This window comes from Colletotrichum chrysophilum, assembly GCF_026319265.1.
Source record: "Colletotrichum chrysophilum strain AFK26 chromosome Unknown scaffold_8, whole genome shotgun sequence".
Classification (NCBI taxonomy): domain Eukaryota; kingdom Fungi; phylum Ascomycota; class Sordariomycetes; order Glomerellales; family Glomerellaceae; genus Colletotrichum; species Colletotrichum chrysophilum.
In genome coordinates this window covers 412,479-429,747 of record NW_026517295.1, presented here as the reverse complement: position 1 = coordinate 429,747, position 17,269 = coordinate 412,479, and the positions used below count along the sequence as shown (strand labels likewise).

Sequence of the window (17,269 nt, the reverse complement as noted above, 5' to 3'; positions counted from 1 at the left end):
TGACCACACTTGCATGTGTCTAACGTGCATACAAAGATCCGCGTCGTCTTTGATCTCTTGCTGAACCTTTCTCATCTTCGTCAAAAGATCACCGTACCGTACTTCAAAAGGCTGCAGAAGGTCCACCACCGCTCTTCCTGCTTATGCGTAAGTCGTTGTCTCGAATTCATTGTCCATTCTGCTCACTGAAAGGGCTCTTCTTGAAATCAGTAATGACCTTCTCCAGAAACTCTGCGACAGCTTCGTAGAGCTCGACAGTAAACTCTGTTATCCGTGGGGTCGCGTAGAGCATCGCATACCCCCTGATCCGTTCTAAGCTTCGACCGATGTCGATAATGACCTCGAAAACCTTGGAAAGAGTGTCGGAACTGGTTTTGGACATCTGCGGCATGTTAGAAATTATCTCTGAATACATGATACGGCCCTCTCACAAGCAAGACGAGCTTTATGCCGCCCCATATCAAGGGCAAGCCCGAGAAGTCGGCTTGGGAGAGGATGTCAAAGACACCTTGGTAGTGATCCAACGATTTGACGAATCTGGACATTTTCTTCTTGTCCAGAGTACCCTCCTTTGCTTGTTGAAGCTGCTTGGCAACCATAGACAACTCCTGTTTCCCATCTTGGCCTGTGGCTGCGATACCGCCTTCGTCCTTGAGGAGCTTCTGGAGTGACAGGACAGCCGCCGTGTATGATGCTTCAGCCTTTCTATAACAATCATCAGTAGTCTGTTGTACGTGCTGAATTTGGCGCTTCGTCGACGGAGGCTGGTTTCCTGGCAAGAACTCTGGAAAAACCTGTTGCTGCCTCTGCAATATGTGTACCAACACATTTTGGAGCGTCTGTGTAAATAGAACTACGCTCAGGGTCACTCACTCGTACTTCGCCCCACTAGCTCGGACATCACCGTCCTTGGCTGGGTCGGAAAAGCGCCGAATCACTTCATCATGAGGATTCCAGATCGTACTTGGGCTGGAAACCGTCGTGGGGCTCCCATCGACGCGGTCCCAAGAAGGCGTACGAAACACGACAGCCGTGTTCAAAGAGGGCCTCTTGTGCATGGCGCCGCTGCATGCCGGCGAGGCTTGGCGCAAAAGCTTGGTGTTTCGGAAGCGGAAACTAAGAGAACAAGCAATCTTTGACGATGAGCGAAAGACTCTAAATCGTATCTTGATCAAGAAAATCGCATCTTGAAGGACTCCAAGCTACAGGTCTCCGAACAGGCTACGACGGGAAGTTCGGCGGTGATGGCACCTTGTTCATGAGCCTCGGGGGGCACTAGCTAAAGAAGCGCAATCCCAACGAGAGGGAGCGGCGCTCAAAGACCCTGACCAGGCCAGACTGCAGACCCGACCTTCCCATGATTCTTTCGCAGGGCAGGGGAACCGTAAGGAGGGGTGCGTGAAACAGGGGAGAAGGGTGAGTGTAGCGAATATTGCTTATTCTCCTCGAATCTACCAATCAGCGACACAGTTAGGTCCCGTGATACACATGAAAGCCTCAGCTCGTGGCACGAAAAGGAAACAAGCTCTTTCCTGCTTGGGGTTGATCCTGGTCGTCCTACGAATTTCGGCCACCAACTCGGCGGTCTAGATCTCGGGAGCAGAATGGTACAATGCCACTGGATAGGCGGCTGAATTTTGATAAAACAGGAGACAGGCACCCTCGACCCTGTATTCTCGACATCATCCAAACAGCCTACCATTATTGACTCCCATGATATTTTCGTGCTGTATCATTCTCAGACAGACAGTCCGATGGGTGGAATGCAATGCGGAACGCCACTATCACCATGGATGCCGTCGTTACCGAGCAGGGGTGCCTCAGCTCGCGGACAGATCACTTGCTTGTCATTGGAGGCTGCAAGGCATTTATTGATGCATGTGAGGTCTAGCGCCGTTCCTCTCTGCGGTGAGGATCGGGTCGAGTCCGTGATGCGGGAGCACAAGCGCTATTTACGGCTTCAACTAGCACACATCTCAATCTGAACGTCGCTTTGATAATGGCATTCCAACTTTCCGCCATCGGTGCCATGTTGTCGTCGCACTCGGGATGAACACACCAATGCCCGAGCTGCCGACAGGGAACGGGAGCTACGCGAATGACAGGACCGGAGACCGAGCGAACGTAACGGGGCCGATGTGGACCCCCCTTTAGCAACTTTCCCAAACAGGTCAGCCCGGAAAGCGGGGCAACTTTATTGGAACCAATGACACTCGAGGACCCTGCGCCAACGCGGCGGAATGGAGCATCCTAATCACCGCGAGCCATCCAGGTCCATTTACAGGGGCACCTTCTGTTGTAAGAGAAACACAATCCAACTCGAAAAAAAAGGTCTCCGGTTCTGCACACGTCTCATGACGGTCTCGTTCATGATCTAGGAAAGCCGAACGAAAGCCCCCTTTCCCAACCGGCATCCGCAGCCACCGCGACTGCGTCCCGCCACCCGACACCGATGCGAGGCCTCAACGCAAGGTCCCGCGGGGACCGCGACACAGCGAGCCTCCTCGCCCCTGGGAACTACGACGACGACGCCTCATCCCTGCACAGCAACCGGAGCGATCAGGAGAGCGACAGCGACGATGACCAGCTGCAGCAGCGCGCCCGCAACAGCCGCGAGCTGCGCGCCGCCGACAGCATCGTGTTCATGGAGGAGGACGAGGTCGACAAGCTCGTCACCGATACGCGCAAGAAGAAGCAAGACCTGCATCGCCGAGGGTCGGGGCTCGCGGTTCCGAACCCGTTGAGGATGTTCGGACGTGCCGACGCCGATGGCGCGCGGCCGGGGTCCAGCAACGGGTCCTCGGAGGACTTGTTGAGCGAGAAGGACAAGAGGCAGCAGAGGCGGACGAGGCGGGAGCAGAAGAAGCAGAGGTTGCTGGAAAAGGCATCGTACGGCGAGGACGGCGAGCTGATGTACGAGATGGAAGAGGGGGCTATGAAGGAAGGGAGCTCTACCGGCGAGAGTAGTGAACGAGACGACAGCGATGAGATCGACCGGCAACGATTGAAGATGAACGAGAAGACAAAGACCGAGAAGAGGAGGAGCTGGCGCAGGTCGCTGTTCATCTACGGCATGATCTCGGTCGGCTTCGCGATACTGGTGCTGGTGGCGTGGAAGCTGTCGATGAACAGGAAATCAGCGCGAAAAGCCGAGTTCGTCACCAACGGGACCGCGCTCTTTGCGCCGACGACGATTATCATCAGTCTGGACGGCTTCCGCGCCGACTTCCTGCAGCGCGGGCTCACTCCGAGGTTGAACGCCTTCGTCAAGGAGGGTGTCTCGCCAAAGTACATGAACCCGTCATTCCCCTCCGTCACATTCCCGAACCACTACACCCTTGCGACCGGCCTCTACCCCGAAAGCCACGGAGTTGTCGGCAATACCTTCTGGGATCCCGAAATGCTCGCCGAGTTCTACTATACCGATCCGGCGCGCAGCCTCGATGCCAAGTGGTGGGATGGCGAACCGTTCTGGGTCACTGCCGAGAACCAGGGTATCCGCTCTGCAGTTCACATGTGGCCTGGCAGTGAGGCGCACATCCTGGGCGTTGAGCCTACTTTCATGGACAAGTTCAACGGCAACGAGCCCCTCGAGAACAAGGTCAGTAGGATCCTGGAGTTCCTCGACAAGCCCGGTATGGAGGATGAGACGGCCAAGGTGGAGGACATGCGACCGCAGCTCATTGCGGCCTACGTTCCCAATGTCGATGCGGATGGCCATAGATACGGCCCCAATAGCACGGAGATCCGCTCCACCATCCAGGATGCCGATACCATGATGGACCAGCTATTCCAAGGGCTTGAGCAGCGCAACCTCACCGGCATCGTCAACGTCATTGTCGTTTCCGATCATGGCATGGCCACCACCGACACCACCCGCCTTATGCAGCTGGAGGACCTCGTCGATACCTCCAAGATCGCGCACACCGATGGCTGGCCTCTGTATGGTCTCAGGCCGAAGAACCCCGACGACCTCCAGGGACTGTACGATGGCCTGGCTGAGAAAGCCAAGACCAATCCCAACTTTGACGTCTACCTCCGCGACGTCAACATGCCCGAGCGCTATCACTTCTCCAACAACAAGCGCATCGCGCCGCTGTGGATCGTCCCCAAGACCGGCTGGGCAATCGTGACCAAGGAGGAGATGGACGTCGCCAAGGCTTTGAAGGACGGCTCGGTCTACAACCCTCGCGGATTGCACGGATACGACCACGAACACCCGCTGATGCGCGCCATCTTCATCGCTCGCGGCCCTGCATTCCCTCATCCGCCCAACAGCCAGATCGACAACTTCCGTAAGCTAACCTCTTATCCAGTCTTTAGAACGTGAACTGACAGAGACAGAAAACATCAATGTCTACAACATTCTTTGCGACTCCGTTGGTCTTGTCCCGAAGCCCAACAATGGAACCTTGCGCCTCCCGCTGTCACCGTTGGGCACCCACAAGTCCGAGGACACTCCTGCGGAGCCACAAGACCCCGTCCCCGCATACACCACCTCGCAGGCGCCCGCCTCTGTTGCCACACCGATGAGCGTATCACAGGCGGCTCAGTCATCCACGCCAGCAGTCGAGTCGGTCAAGACCATCCAGATTGACCCTCCTCAGCCGTCACCGACGGACGCCGCGGAGGAGAGCAACGGCGCAGACGAGGACGCCATCGAAAAGGGTAAAGAAGCCATGAAGGGATTCTGGGACTGGCTCACAGACAAGTTTGATAAAGTCTGGGATAAGATTACAGGAAACAAGGATGATGAGGGTTCGGAGAACTCAGAATGATGTGCTGCTTGTAATATTATAGACGGTTGAGACTCATGATATGGCGTTGGTGGACTGGGCGGCTCCTTTGTTTATACTGGCTGATACTCCAATTGCATTTTTTATCTCGCTGGCCATCATTCTATACCATTATAGTCTGTCTCCTTTGGAAATCGGCCCCCGCTTGTCTATACACCCTCGCTGGCCTGACTCGGATCGTATGGTGTTGTCTACATGCCAATGGCAGTATGCTCGTGATATTGCCCCCTCTGTTCACAGTCAGGTCAGGTTTTGCCAAATGACAGTTGATCTTGATCCCCGAACCTGTCATGCGTTATTCAACGAAGCGTCGGCCTCCGCAAATCAAAAGCTACCACCACCACACATTCTGGACCCTGACGCCGTAGTCGACATAATCGGAATGACACTAAAACCCCGGCAGCATGTATGTGCCAGCGTCCTTCCGAACGAAAAATGTTACAGGAGGCCCGTCAGGATAAAAGTCTGCAAAAACCTCTGCCGGTCCATATTGAGTATCTGCACTATGGTTCAACTTGAACATGTAGAGTCTGAGACCATTGTCCTTGGCACGCATTCGACTATAATCCCTTATGCCGGGGTGGAAGCTGCGTCGGAAGCGGACACCGATCTCGAGAGCATCAGCCGGGACATGGACCACGGGCTGCGCAATGACGTCGTTTAGATCGATGCTGAACCGGCGCTGGATGACTGGGTGGATGGGTATCAGGTCGTTGGGGTTGCGGCCCGCCAACCGGCTGAAATAGACACAAGCTCTTGTGAACTTGGGAAGGGAGAAGCCGTTTGGGAAATCGACTTGACGCTTGAGGCTGACAGCAAAGGGCTGTTCGATTCGAGGATCCTGGACAATACGGTGGTCCATTTTTGTCAAACTGAGGATGGTACTAATTGGTTATGATTCAAGCGAATGTTGGATGTCGTATTTCTTGTTGATGTGACAGGCAAGTTCTTGGACGAGGTCTTCAGAGACGCGAATGCAGGCCAGACTTCCTTTCTAAATATTCACAACACAGGGAAGGTAGCCTACCAAAGGTGTTACCACTATATCCGTCTGCTCCGCGTGGCGCCTGACCTACTTATCTAAACGTAAAATGGAAGGCGTGGACAGGCGGAAAGTGCCTCTGGAGCACATCGACATCAAGTAAGGGGGTTTCAGTGATCTTTCTGATATCTATCCCAGCAATTGAACCAGAATCCGACAAAGACCACGCTTTTTACCAAACCTCCACGAGTCTATACACACGATCATGGCCTTTTTGACATGGTTTTCTCATCTCCATCCGCGGTACATCCCATCTTCTTCCGTATCGCCATCGTAATCAATGTCCTCCTTGTCGTACACATGTCCTGGAGTCACAGGGTTGACTTCCTTTCGATACTCTGGTATGCAAGCTCCGTTGAGCAGTAGTCTAGCAGTTCGCTTCTCGCTGTCGGACAACTGTCGATGTCCTCCAAGCACTCTGGCATATCCGAGGGATTTGAAGTCATCGAAATGCTGGTCGAGGTGCCGTTCTGGGGTGAAGGTGCACACGCGTCCGACAGACACGCAGAAGTCGCAAGCCCATACTGTCTTGCGGCTGTTGGGAAGATTGACCTGCTGCGGAGAGCAATCCAAGCAGGTGGGTGGGCAGTGCATAGCGGCGGGGTTCGACATGGCCTGGGCATATTAGTCAAGTTGGTCTTGGAGGGCATGTCTGATTCATTTACCATGTGGCAGGCATCGCATGTCTCCCTACCGCTGGGTAGCAGTTTCCGAGACCAAGCGCCGATTGACATCTCCGGATGTTCTCTTGCGTACAGCTCGTCCATCATTCTCATGTTGTTCTCCACATGGATACGCTTGGGCGGCTCTTGGATCTCTCTGGGACCGGACTGGGAGATGACCATCTGCTGGGACGCGAAGCATGGCGTGATTTCTTCGACGATAACGTCGTAGGGTTGAATGGCCCAGTGCCGGAACCAACTTCTATTGGCCCACTTAACGTTCGTCAAGGCCGCGATCCAAGCCATTACGCGAGACCACGCTCCAGCGAGGAAGTTGGTATGCTCGGAACCCAGACCGTACTTCGTGTACGGGAAGGTGTGGTCGTGAGAGTGTTGGTATTGTCCGATAACTTTGCCATCCTTGATGTGATCGATCCTGAGCGCCAGGCGACGGGCTTGCTTCCAGTTGTCCCAGGGTCCGATCTCAGGGACGTTTGCATACGGTGTCGGATGCGAGTCGCTAGGGTTCCGGGTTATCTCAAAGGTCGGGATAACGTAATCGACATCGTAAAAGTCGCCGAGGGGAAGGATGCACCGAAACTCGTCTTGCCAACCAGAAGGAAACATACGTGCTCCGAGGAAGCAGTACTTGAATCCGCGCTCAAGGTTTCGGTAGACCTTCCGCGGTTGTCCAGTGAAGGTAAACATGTCGACCGTTCCTGTTTGGCTACTTGAAGTCGCAGTTTTGACCCAGAGATTGGACTGACCGAAATTGTATTTGATGAGAATATCGTACATGAGGGTGCCCATGTTGTCGTCCCACTCGACGGGGATGTCGGGATGCATTTTGTCGAAGTGGTTGTGAGAGGTTATGGGCCGTAGGAAGAGCTCTCCCAAGATGAGAGGAGTCTGGTGGTGGTAGTAGGACCTCGTGACGGTAGGAGTCTCGCTAAATGGTGCTGGGATATTGCGGGAGACGAAGGACGAATAAAAATCATATGAGGGGAAAACCGATGGTGGTCTTCTCTTGGGATGAAGAGGAGAGGAGGGCAGTTTTTCCCGTTTTCATTCTCGATGATGGGTGAAGGTAGACCTGCTGAAGGCAGCAACGGGGAAGTAGAACGCAATGTTTTCTGGTCGACTTTTTACTCGCGAAGATATGGTGTAATCGGGAGAATAAGAATCACCTGTCAAATGCTTTGGGGTCGTCTCACCTTGCAAAGCATCGCTTCGATGGACACGAAAGAGGGATGTGAAATTCTATGCGTCCACAACAAGAGCCATGACCAAGACATGAGATTGATCGGTAAATAATGAAAGAGCTATCTTTCAAGTTATGAGGCGCTGTTTCAGCAGCCTAAATATCAAAGCAAATTAGCAACTGCAGTCTTATGCAGGATCAGTATTTCACTCTTGGAGGCTAAGGATTACAAGAGAAAGCAATGGCAGCGCCTACCATGACATCGACACACGTTACTGCCTTCCCTTCGCATGGCCAGATTGTGCAGCGTTTGAGACCTCAAGTGGTGTCTCTGAACAATGCGGCCAGAGTTCAGCCTCTGAGTAGGACATTACGAAAGCCAGAAAAGTACAGGATTGGGGCCCAAAGCAGCACTTATTCAAGTCACTTGAAGAATCAATAGGAAGCCTAGTTTGTTCAAACAATGACACTAAACCATATGTTGCTATTTTGAAAAGCAGAGCCTCCATAAAACAGCGTATTTGGTCGATCTGACACCACCGCAACATCAGAGTCAGATTCTTCACTTGCTTGCGGAGTTCATATCATTTCACAACATGAGTACAGGGCTTCAGAACCTTGTAAAGATGAGGTTGAGAGCGTATATCCAGGCCTCTGAAGGCAGTTAAAATACCAGACGTTAATTCTGACTTGACGACTTTGCCAGGACACAAGGGCGGTTTAGCCAATGCTTCGGGCTTTACCTTTTGACTCTACAGGAAGACCGGCCGTATTACATCTTTTCGTGATGACATCCCTGTAGACCGTCGGTTCGAGTACCCATTACCACGGGTGACATCACTGTCAAAAGATACGGACGACGTTCAGTTACAGTAGTTTGCTGCTGTCTCCAAGGGGTATCACTTTTCGGGGAACCTGTATCATAGTAATGCAAAAATCTGAAGCGGAAGAAGTCTTGCAATTTATAGGGTATCTGCGCTGCTAAACTGGTGATTTCAAGCCTGTATGCGCAAGAAAGGATGAATTCTTGCCGGAGAGTCTCCCTCACCTACTGGTAACCTCCTACTTCGCCTATCCTTGCTTGGGTGCCCTTGAACCCACTTGAGACCCTTTAGAAGCACTTTGGCGAGTACCGTGGCCGGATATAAGAATGACGTGGGTAGGCCGAACAAATCCGGGGTGAGAATAAATGTCTCGATGCGCGACACGTTCTGGCATGCTGCCTTGTGCAGGGTCTGCTCGTCCAAGAAGTCTGAGCACATGGTGCCTTCGTGATGCAACTCATCTCCCATAAACGTAGAACCATGCGGAGTTTTCCTGACCGCCGTGAGACCCGAGGCAGTATGTATTGGAAGGGGTACTGTTGATCCTTTTACTGAGTGGGCTATAAACTTCCTCGGCATACATCGTATGGAGAAAAGGCCGGGTGAACGGGGAAGCGGCCGAATTTGCTGTTGGCATTGCCGGATCAATCACTTCCCTCTTGGCGTTTGATATGTCAGTCGCCCTCTTCAGGCATCATCGTCGTCGACCTCCTCCATCATGACCTTCCTGGGTCCAGACGGCTCGGTCTCCTCTGTAGCGGTAGTCGTTTTCAAGTAGCCCTCTCGCTCCAGTCTGTCTGCCTCCTCGGGCTCCATCAAGCCACCTTGTCCCTTGCCCTTGTCCAGTTTCATCCGAACAGCAGTTGGTACAAATGCAGCCACTGCCTCCTTTTGCAAGTTGCGCACCATAGGTTTGGCCTCGTACACGGTCTTGGCTTCCGGTGCTGGGGTTGGCGTCTTCTTTTCCTTCTCGTCTGATTTTTCGTTCTCGTTTCTCTCAGCCTGCTCGGCTTGCCTGCGAGCGCGTCTCTTCGCGTACCACTTGTCCAGCACTTCCTTCGGTATCGGCGGTGGCGTGTCGCGAGGCATCGGGATGCGCTTCACTTCATCGGGTACGTCCTCATCGCTCGTCAACTCATCGTCATTTCGTCTGCGCTTTCCTAGCACGCCTGCTGAGGAATCGCCATCGCGGTGGTAGCCTCGACCGAATGACGGAGCCTTGTCGCCGAGTGCCTCACGCGCCTTCTTTACGGCGCGTAGCTCCTTCTCGAGTCCATCCAAAACCTGCTCTTCATGTCGTGAAAGTTTGCCGCCTCCTGTTGTAATTGCTTTCAAGTCATCAATCTGCTTTTGGATTCGTTCGGGATTGCGGCGCGCAAGCTTTTCGTTTCGTTGTGATTGTATTGAAGCCTTTCCTGGATGCAAAAGTCAGTGACCGTCTGGATATAACTGTATGCGCGCGAAATTGGTCCCCACGTACCCTTCTTGATCGCCTTGGCCTTGTCAGCTTTGCGCTGGGCTTGCACCGGGTTGTAGTTGCGTTCCTTGGGCATGGTTGTGGTTCTGTCGTGTGAAACAAGGTTGATGATGTGCAGTAGACGGGTTGGCGTTGACGTCGAAAGCTTCCGTCGTCGCCAAGACCGATAAGGAGCTACGGAACCTTATCGTCTATCTTATCGCGCCTGATGAGGCGTCCAATCAACAGGGGCCCGATAGTTGCCCCTGCAACATTGTTGACTTAGGACCCCGCAACGCCCAATAACACTACTGCTTTGTTCCCGCTGCCCCCCTAAAACATTCTGGTGTCCACCCAGCGATCGACTGTGCAGTGGTCACTCTCTCTTGGGCAGATCTTGGGCCGACTCCATCCATCACCCTGGACTCCGACCCAACATCAACCCCACGGCGGAGAAGATAACAACACACTCCTCGCTTGCCAGCATCCTCTATCGCGAGTCGGAGTCCTGAACTTTATCTGTACCTTGCAGCGGTATCGACCATCCCTCCCATCTTCTCTTAACCGACCCCTCCTTACGGGTTGATCACTCTTATTTACTCCCTTTAACCGCCCTCCCCCAATCGCATTTACGAGCATCGTCAACGCCGCCACAATGTCGGGCTTCATGTCCAATTTCCTCCCTGGAGGAACAAAGGATGCTTCTGCCAGGCCCGAGACGCCCACCAGAAACAGCTTCATCAACCCCGCCAGCACGCCTCAAGGGAGCCCAAGCAAACGGACTGTCCCTCCTGGCGCCAACGAGCTTCCCGATGCATTCGACAGCGCACTCAAGTTGAACACCCCCGTCCTCGAAAGACCCAGGCTTGAGCGCCCGCTGAGCGTCATCAATACCCCGCAGTCACCAGGAAAGGGCAACTTGAGTGAGGCGAGCCCCAATGTCGAAGATAGCGTGCTGCACAAGGGCGTCGCATCCACGGGCAGCCCTTTGAAGAAGTCAAATGGCCAGGAGAACACTCCTCCGATCACGCGCCTGGGAGGCACCGATTCACCGTACCAGCAAAGTCACGCTGCCATCTCTCGGCACGAGCTATACCAAACCAAGGAGAAGCCATTGACGCCCAGAAACAAGTTCAACACCCAAAAACCGCTTACTCCTGAGGAGCTCGAGATCCTGCAACGCCCAAACGTCCGCAGATTGGTCAATGTCACCCAGCTCTGTATGTCCTCTCCCACAGGTTCTACTGATGCTTGCTAACCTACGATAGATTTCCTCGACTACTACTTCGACCTGTTGACCTACGTTGGCTCCAGACAGAACCGATTGGTGGCATTCAACTCCGAGATTCCTCCCCCACCCGAAACCGATGAGGCAGCATACAAGCAAATGTGGTCCAAGTACGCGGGCCGAGAGCGCGCCAATCTGCGAAAGAGGCGTGTCAGGCTTCGCCAGGGTGATTTCCAGATCCTTACCCAGGTTGGCCAGGGAGGCTACGGCCAGGTGTTCTTGGCTCAGAAGAAGGATACTCGTGAAGTGTGCGCTTTGAAAGTGATGAGCAAGAAGTTGCTGTTCAAGTTGGATGAGGTTCGTCATGTCTTGACGGAGCGTGACATTCTCACCACCGCCAAGAGTGAATGGCTTGTTCGACTGCTTTACTCTTTCCAAGATGACAGGAGCATTTATCTTGCCATGGAGTACGTGCCTGGTGGCGATTTCCGCACTCTGCTCAACAACACTGGAGTCTTGAGCAATCGCCATGCTCGCTTCTACATCGCAGAGATGTTCTGCTCTGTTGATGCCCTCCATCAGCTCGGCTACATCCACAGAGATCTGAAGCCTGAGAACTTCCTCGTCGACTCCACAGGTCACGTCAAGCTCACCGACTTCGGCCTGGCTGCCGGCTTCCTTGCTCCTGCGAAGATCGAGTCCATGCGAATCCGCCTTGAGAAGGCTTCCGAGACCTCAGTGCCATTTGGCAAGCCAATGGATCAACGAAGTGTCGCCGAGCGACGAGAGGGATACCAAACGATGCGCGCAAAGGACACCAACTACGCCAAGTCCATTGTGGGCTCGCCTGACTACATGGCGCCTGAAGTGCTCCGAGGTGACGAGTACGATTACACGGTGGACTACTGGAGTTTGGGATGCATGCTTTTCGAGGCTTTGACCGGTTTCCCACCCTTCGCCGGATCTACTCCTGATGAGACTTGGAGAAACCTGAAGCATTGGAGGGAGGTGCTCAAGCGACCTGTTTGGGAGGATCCCAATTATTTCCTCAGCAACCGCACATGGAACTTTATCACGACGTAAGTGACCCACAACGCCACTGTTTCTAAAGGTTTCTAACCCCAGGTTAGTTGCATCAACTCTCGGTCCAAGCGATTCTCCAACATCAAGGAAATCTTTACTCATCAATACTTCGCCGAGGTTGACTGGGAGCAGCTGCGAACGACTAAGGCGCCTTTCGTACCCGAGCTGGATTCCGAGACTGATGCTGGTTACTTCGATGACTTCACCAACGAGGCCGATATGGCCAAGTACAAGGAGGTGCATGATAAGCAGCAGGCGTTGGAGAGCATGGCGGACCGTGATGACGAAATGGGCAAGAGCCTCTTTGTCGGCTTCACCTTCCGACACCGCAAGACCACGGAGGAGGGAAGTCCGCGCAAGCCCCTTCCGTTCAACAACAACAACGACGATGCCTTCGGCACAATGCTGTAGAGCCAACCAATGTGGCGAATGGCACGGTACCACGCGCGATATGAGGCGCAGTGTCGAGCGAAGTATCGAACGCAAGCTCAGTGGTATGCGCAGACGCGGGCGCGATACCAAGCTCCGCGTCCACGGTGGAACGCTCAGGGGCCCTCGGTGACTCTGAGAGGTCTTCGTTGAACCTGAATTTGGCGAGTGCCTGTGATGATGATGATGAGGTAGACGTCATGAGATTAGAAAGCAGGTTGAGGCGGTGTTGGGAGGCAACGGACTTCTTGTATGAGTTTGGACAGCTGCAGCAACGGCTTGCTTGAGACGAAACATCGGGCTCTTTTCTTTTTTAACGTTGGAGTTTGCAGAAGGACAGGATCGGGACGACAGGCCTGCTGCATGGCATTAAGCAGGGACTTTTTTCTTGGGTCGGGATTAATTACAAGGGATGGAAAACGGCGTTGCAGACAGCCGACATCCGATATCATGTTGTACTAGAGACGATACACACACGCAGAAAATTGGCCTTGTTACTTCAGATCGGTGAGGTATCCCCCGACATCCCCGATGTAAGTCGATCTTCCGCGTCATCCGTTGAGGCTGGCGCAAGACACCGTGAGAGTTCCTGCCTTAGTGTAAGCCGAAGTGAGCACCAAATGCCAGCCTCGCCTCTCGGCGCGACGGCAGCTAGCCAACGATCTGCTGCCAAATCTGACTGGCGGCTGGGCTTTCGTAGTGGAGGTGGACACGATCAGCCCGAACCGAGCAGCAGCATAAGCACATATTCTGAAACATGGTCGTTTACACACACACACAAGTCTTCGGTCGGGCAGTCGGTGGTCACCATCTCGGCGCCTGGACAAGACTGTGGCTCGCCCTCGTGGAAGCAGTGGGATCGCGGTTACGACGGCAGTCTTGCGCGGCAGACGCAGACGCAGAAGCAGGCGCAGGCGCAAGAAGCAATAGGCAAATGGCAAAGCAACTGACCAATTCGGACGAATCGGCACAACGACGTCAGCCTGCCTCTACCTCGAGACTGGATGAGAATTTGGAGCTAATGCGACACAAGCTTAAGAGACAGAAGAAAAGAAGGATTTGACCGCTCTCCGGGGGACCGAGCCAACATGCTTGCTTCAAAGATGGTGGTTGGTTGGTCGTTCGTTTCCTAGAGACTAAGGCCGGCTCTTGACCGACACTAGGGGCCGCTTTGTCCGGTGTTCCCCAATCCTCATCCCGGACACTAACACAACAACCTACCTACATCCATCAAACCTCAGCAAACCTGTGCGAACCCACCATTCCCCGGCCAAGCAAAACCGCCGACGAGCCAGTGAGGAGCCGTCCGAATGCTGCAGTGGCTTGCTTACTACAAGCAGCCATGTGCGTTGGGGAATCGCGCTTTCTCCTGTGACACCGCGCCCGGTGGTGAGCGCCAAGCCTGCCATGCAAGAGAGGGCCGCGCGGTGTTGGGCCAGCCCTTCCGCTCTCTCTCTCTCTCTGCGTGTGTCCCATCTAGTCATCCTGCGTAGTGCGCCGATGGCAGAGTGAGCTCGGGACACTTTCAGCGGGATTGGATGTATGCGCGGATGCGGCTGCGGAGGATTGCCGTTGAAGGGGGGAAGGGGAGAGGGAACCAGCTGCGTGGTAGGATCTGCGGAAGTCCAAAGACGTCCACGCGGTGTCCGTGACCGGTAACACCACAGGGACGAAGGGGGGTGAGTAGGTATCGATGTCATTGCTTTCCCCCCCCCTTCTCTATGGGTATTCGACTTCTCGGGACCGAAAATAGTGTACTCACAACGGCTGCACGACGAGTGGACCAGCGAAGGGGGCGGAGGAGGCGGCGGCGTGCGCCAGAGGAGAGACACACAGAGAGCCTTGCCGTTTTGACAGAGGGTGAGATTTTGATATAAAGGTCTTGTTCGATCTTCGGTCATCCTTTGTTTGGTTTTGTTTTGAATCATCATCTCGGGACGCATCCTTTCGTCGCAACCTTCAGTCACCTTTTCTTCCTTCCTATTCAGTAAGCCAAAGAGCAATAACCAAAAGTCAAAGAGTCTATTTGCTGCAAAGCATAATTCGAATTACAAAACATACAAACCCATCCCAAAAAAAACTTTAGGAAATCAGTCAAGATGAAGGCTTCCATCATCGCCGCCGCCCTCGCCCAGAGCGCCGTCACCATCGCTGCCCCCGGACCGGGAGGCTGGGGCGGCTCTAACGAGAGCAACTTTGGCGGTTACGGAGCTGGAGGCGGCTGGGGCGCCGGTGGCTTCGGAGGATTCGGCGGATCTCCTGCCGCTATCTGCGCTGTAAGCAATTCCTCTTCTGTTCCGTCTTTTATATCAAGCTATGTGGTGGTCGGTGTGCAAAGAGCGGATGAACAGCACCCGGGCCATCTGCTCCCGCATGTTATCCCATCTTCGATAAACTCTAACTCAACCGTACAATTGGCTGACACGAACCTCCAATAGGCTTCTTGCTTCGCTTCCCACTGGCAAACCGCTACCCCCACTCCCGCTGCCTTCTGCACGGAGAACTCTGATCTGAAGTCTTGCGTCAGCTCCGCCTGCGCTACCCAGACCGCTGCCCTCTCTGCCTGGTCTTCCGTCTCCTCGTCCGCTTGCCACGCCTTCACCGACTGTGCCACCAAGAGCACCTTCACCTACACCGGCGGCTGGTGGGGTCCCGCCACCAAGACTGGCGATGCCGCCGCCGTTACCATGACCGGATGCCCCGTTGACGGTTGGTGGGCTCAGGGTGGTGCCTGGGGCGGTATGGGCCCCGGCTGGGCTTGTAAGTCACTCCCTCTCATCGTTGCCTTCCATTTCAAGACTGACACTCCATCCAGACAAGACTCACACCGACACCGTCACCAGGACCTTCAGCCAGGGCGGCCGTGTCATCACCACCGTTGGCCCCCAGACCGTCGCCCAGGCCGTCTCCGGCAGCAGCACGCTCATGACGACCTTCACCGGCGCCTTCGCCGCTCAGGAGACCGGCTCTACCAACGCCGCTGCTGCTATTGACCGTAGCGTCAAGGTCGCCGGTGCCTGCCTCGGTGCCGCCGTCGCCGTCGTCGGTCTGTTGTAAGAAGCCTCACCGCCAGCAACGGCAAGCTGAACACAGCTTCTTTGTATACCTTACCCATCCTCTTTCTCCCTCTTCTTGGCATGGACGCATGATAAGAATTGGGAACTGGGGTACATGATAAAAATATCTCGGAGCAAATAAGGGATCCGGCTTTTGGGGGATTAGGTTTATATCTTTTACTTTCTAGTTCATTCCTTTGTAATGACCCGGAGTTGGTTTTGGGCATGGCGGAAATTAATAAGGCTGGATACCTTGTGTAACGATTAGTTGATGAAGGTTCTCCATGGACGGAGACGATGACACTCATTACAATACCTTTAGAATAGTCACGGCCGGATACGATGATAGAACAGAGATGTTTCTACTTAAGCTGCTAGATTCTTACGTGAACTGGTATATGTGACGATTAAAACCATGATTATGAGGGTTCCAAAGCGTGGGTTCTTGCCTCTATAGGCGCACCATCTCTCCTCTCATTTCACCATTGTCAATGGTGCCAAGGGATGTATTACGGGCAGTATCCTATATGGATTGAGATGTTTTGGGTTGCAAGTTGGACATTAATAGAAGTCCTCCCTCTTGTAGATATACTCTGACACTATCATGGCCGAGGACCAGTAATAACCGAATCAAACAGCACATCGTTAGGGTTGAGTTACTCTGAGAAAGATATTCTGAGTGACACGCGATGGTCCATGGTCGAATCCGGCGTCCACCACCCGCCGGCGTTCGTTTGGGATGGCAGGCTGAACAACACAAATTCATCGATGAGGAAAGTTCCAAGCTAAGTGTATTATGCAAAGACATTAATTGACACGACGCGAACTTGGGAAGAGGGGATAATGATGCCGCTGCCTGACACTGGAAATCCATCTCATACCGAACGGCCCTCTGATCCAACACTGGATGTGCATCCGAACTTGAGGCTCTCCGACGCCCGCTTTCGGTAAGTGCCTGGATGTTATGGTCTACTCAGAAACTCATCGATAACAATGTCTTTTTGTCGCCACGAGGAGTATCACATGTCTACCCTGAGTACGGAACGTAGCAGTGAGTAGTGCAAAGGGGGTTTGAGTTTGTAGTTACGACGCAGCCCCCCCGCAAAAAGACTACGGCAAAATTCACCCTATACGGGGGCACAATTCTGGAAACACTATATGGGCACTTTGACCTGTGCCCTCTACCAATTAAGGTGCAAAGGGGTTTTAATACTCCTAAAGATCGGTTTCTCACAATGTCTCAACTGACTTGTCTTCTACAGTCGTGACGCCTTTGTTCTATTCGCCACTTTGCGCTGAAGTGATATTCGGGCCTCGATAGGCGATTGAACATGACTTTGGTTATTTACCCTTTCCATGATCCGTTTTCTCACTGCTAGTCTAGTTGTCTGTCCCTGACTGATATCGATAGTCTTTCCACGCAGAATGAAGGGTTGGATGGCAAGGCTTGGACAGCAAGCTCTTGCTGTTCTTGAACACGAGTGACCAAGAA

At 53.6% G+C, this 17,269-nt stretch overlaps 7 protein-coding genes across 7 annotated transcripts; 3 read left to right on the top strand and 4 right to left on the bottom strand.

Annotated features, from left to right (window-relative positions):
• Positions 1 to 166: 166 nt before the first annotated feature.
• Positions 167 to 1,071, bottom strand: COL26b_001799 (uncharacterized protein; the record flags this gene model as incomplete). The annotated part of the gene is made up of 3 exons (XM_053174740.1): positions 167 to 382; positions 432 to 705; positions 965 to 1,071. The coding sequence occupies 3 exons, from the start codon at positions 1,069 to 1,071 to the stop codon at positions 167 to 169; spliced, it is 597 nt and encodes a 198-aa protein (XP_053041363.1).
• Positions 1,072 to 2,452: 1,381 nt separating this feature from the next.
• Positions 2,453 to 4,778, top strand: COL26b_001798 (uncharacterized protein; the record flags this gene model as incomplete). Its single annotated transcript, XM_053174739.1, has 2 exons — positions 2,453 to 4,295; positions 4,345 to 4,778. The coding sequence occupies 2 exons, from the start codon at positions 2,453 to 2,455 to the stop codon at positions 4,776 to 4,778; spliced, it is 2,277 nt and encodes a 758-aa protein (XP_053041362.1).
• Positions 4,779 to 5,184: 406 nt separating this feature from the next.
• COL26b_001797 (uncharacterized protein) lies at positions 5,185 to 5,658 on the bottom strand (the record flags this gene model as incomplete). Its single annotated transcript, XM_053174738.1, has 1 exon — positions 5,185 to 5,658. The coding sequence occupies one exon, from the start codon at positions 5,656 to 5,658 to the stop codon at positions 5,185 to 5,187; it is 474 nt and encodes a 157-aa protein (XP_053041361.1).
• Positions 5,659 to 6,066: 408 nt separating this feature from the next.
• COL26b_001796 (uncharacterized protein) lies at positions 6,067 to 7,346 on the bottom strand (the record flags this gene model as incomplete). The annotated part of the gene is made up of 2 exons (XM_053174737.1): positions 6,067 to 6,453; positions 6,504 to 7,346. The coding sequence occupies 2 exons, from the start codon at positions 7,344 to 7,346 to the stop codon at positions 6,067 to 6,069; spliced, it is 1,230 nt and encodes a 409-aa protein (XP_053041360.1).
• Positions 7,347 to 9,212: 1,866 nt separating this feature from the next.
• Positions 9,213 to 10,078, bottom strand: COL26b_001795 (uncharacterized protein; the record flags this gene model as incomplete). The annotated part of the gene is made up of 2 exons (XM_053174736.1): positions 9,213 to 9,940; positions 10,006 to 10,078. 2 exons carry the CDS (start codon positions 10,076 to 10,078, stop codon positions 9,213 to 9,215), a joined length of 801 nt encoding a protein of 266 aa, XP_053041359.1.
• A 558-nt stretch (positions 10,079 to 10,636) lies between these two features.
• COL26b_001794 (uncharacterized protein) lies at positions 10,637 to 12,703 on the top strand (the record flags this gene model as incomplete). Its single annotated transcript, XM_053174735.1, has 3 exons — positions 10,637 to 11,201; positions 11,250 to 12,288; positions 12,340 to 12,703. The coding sequence occupies 3 exons, from the start codon at positions 10,637 to 10,639 to the stop codon at positions 12,701 to 12,703; spliced, it is 1,968 nt and encodes a 655-aa protein (XP_053041358.1).
• A 2,117-nt stretch (positions 12,704 to 14,820) lies between these two features.
• COL26b_001793 (uncharacterized protein) lies at positions 14,821 to 15,778 on the top strand (the record flags this gene model as incomplete). Its single annotated transcript, XM_053174734.1, has 3 exons — positions 14,821 to 14,997; positions 15,160 to 15,481; positions 15,537 to 15,778. 3 exons carry the CDS (start codon positions 14,821 to 14,823, stop codon positions 15,776 to 15,778), a joined length of 741 nt encoding a protein of 246 aa, XP_053041357.1.
• Positions 15,779 to 17,269: the final 1,491 nt, after the last annotated feature.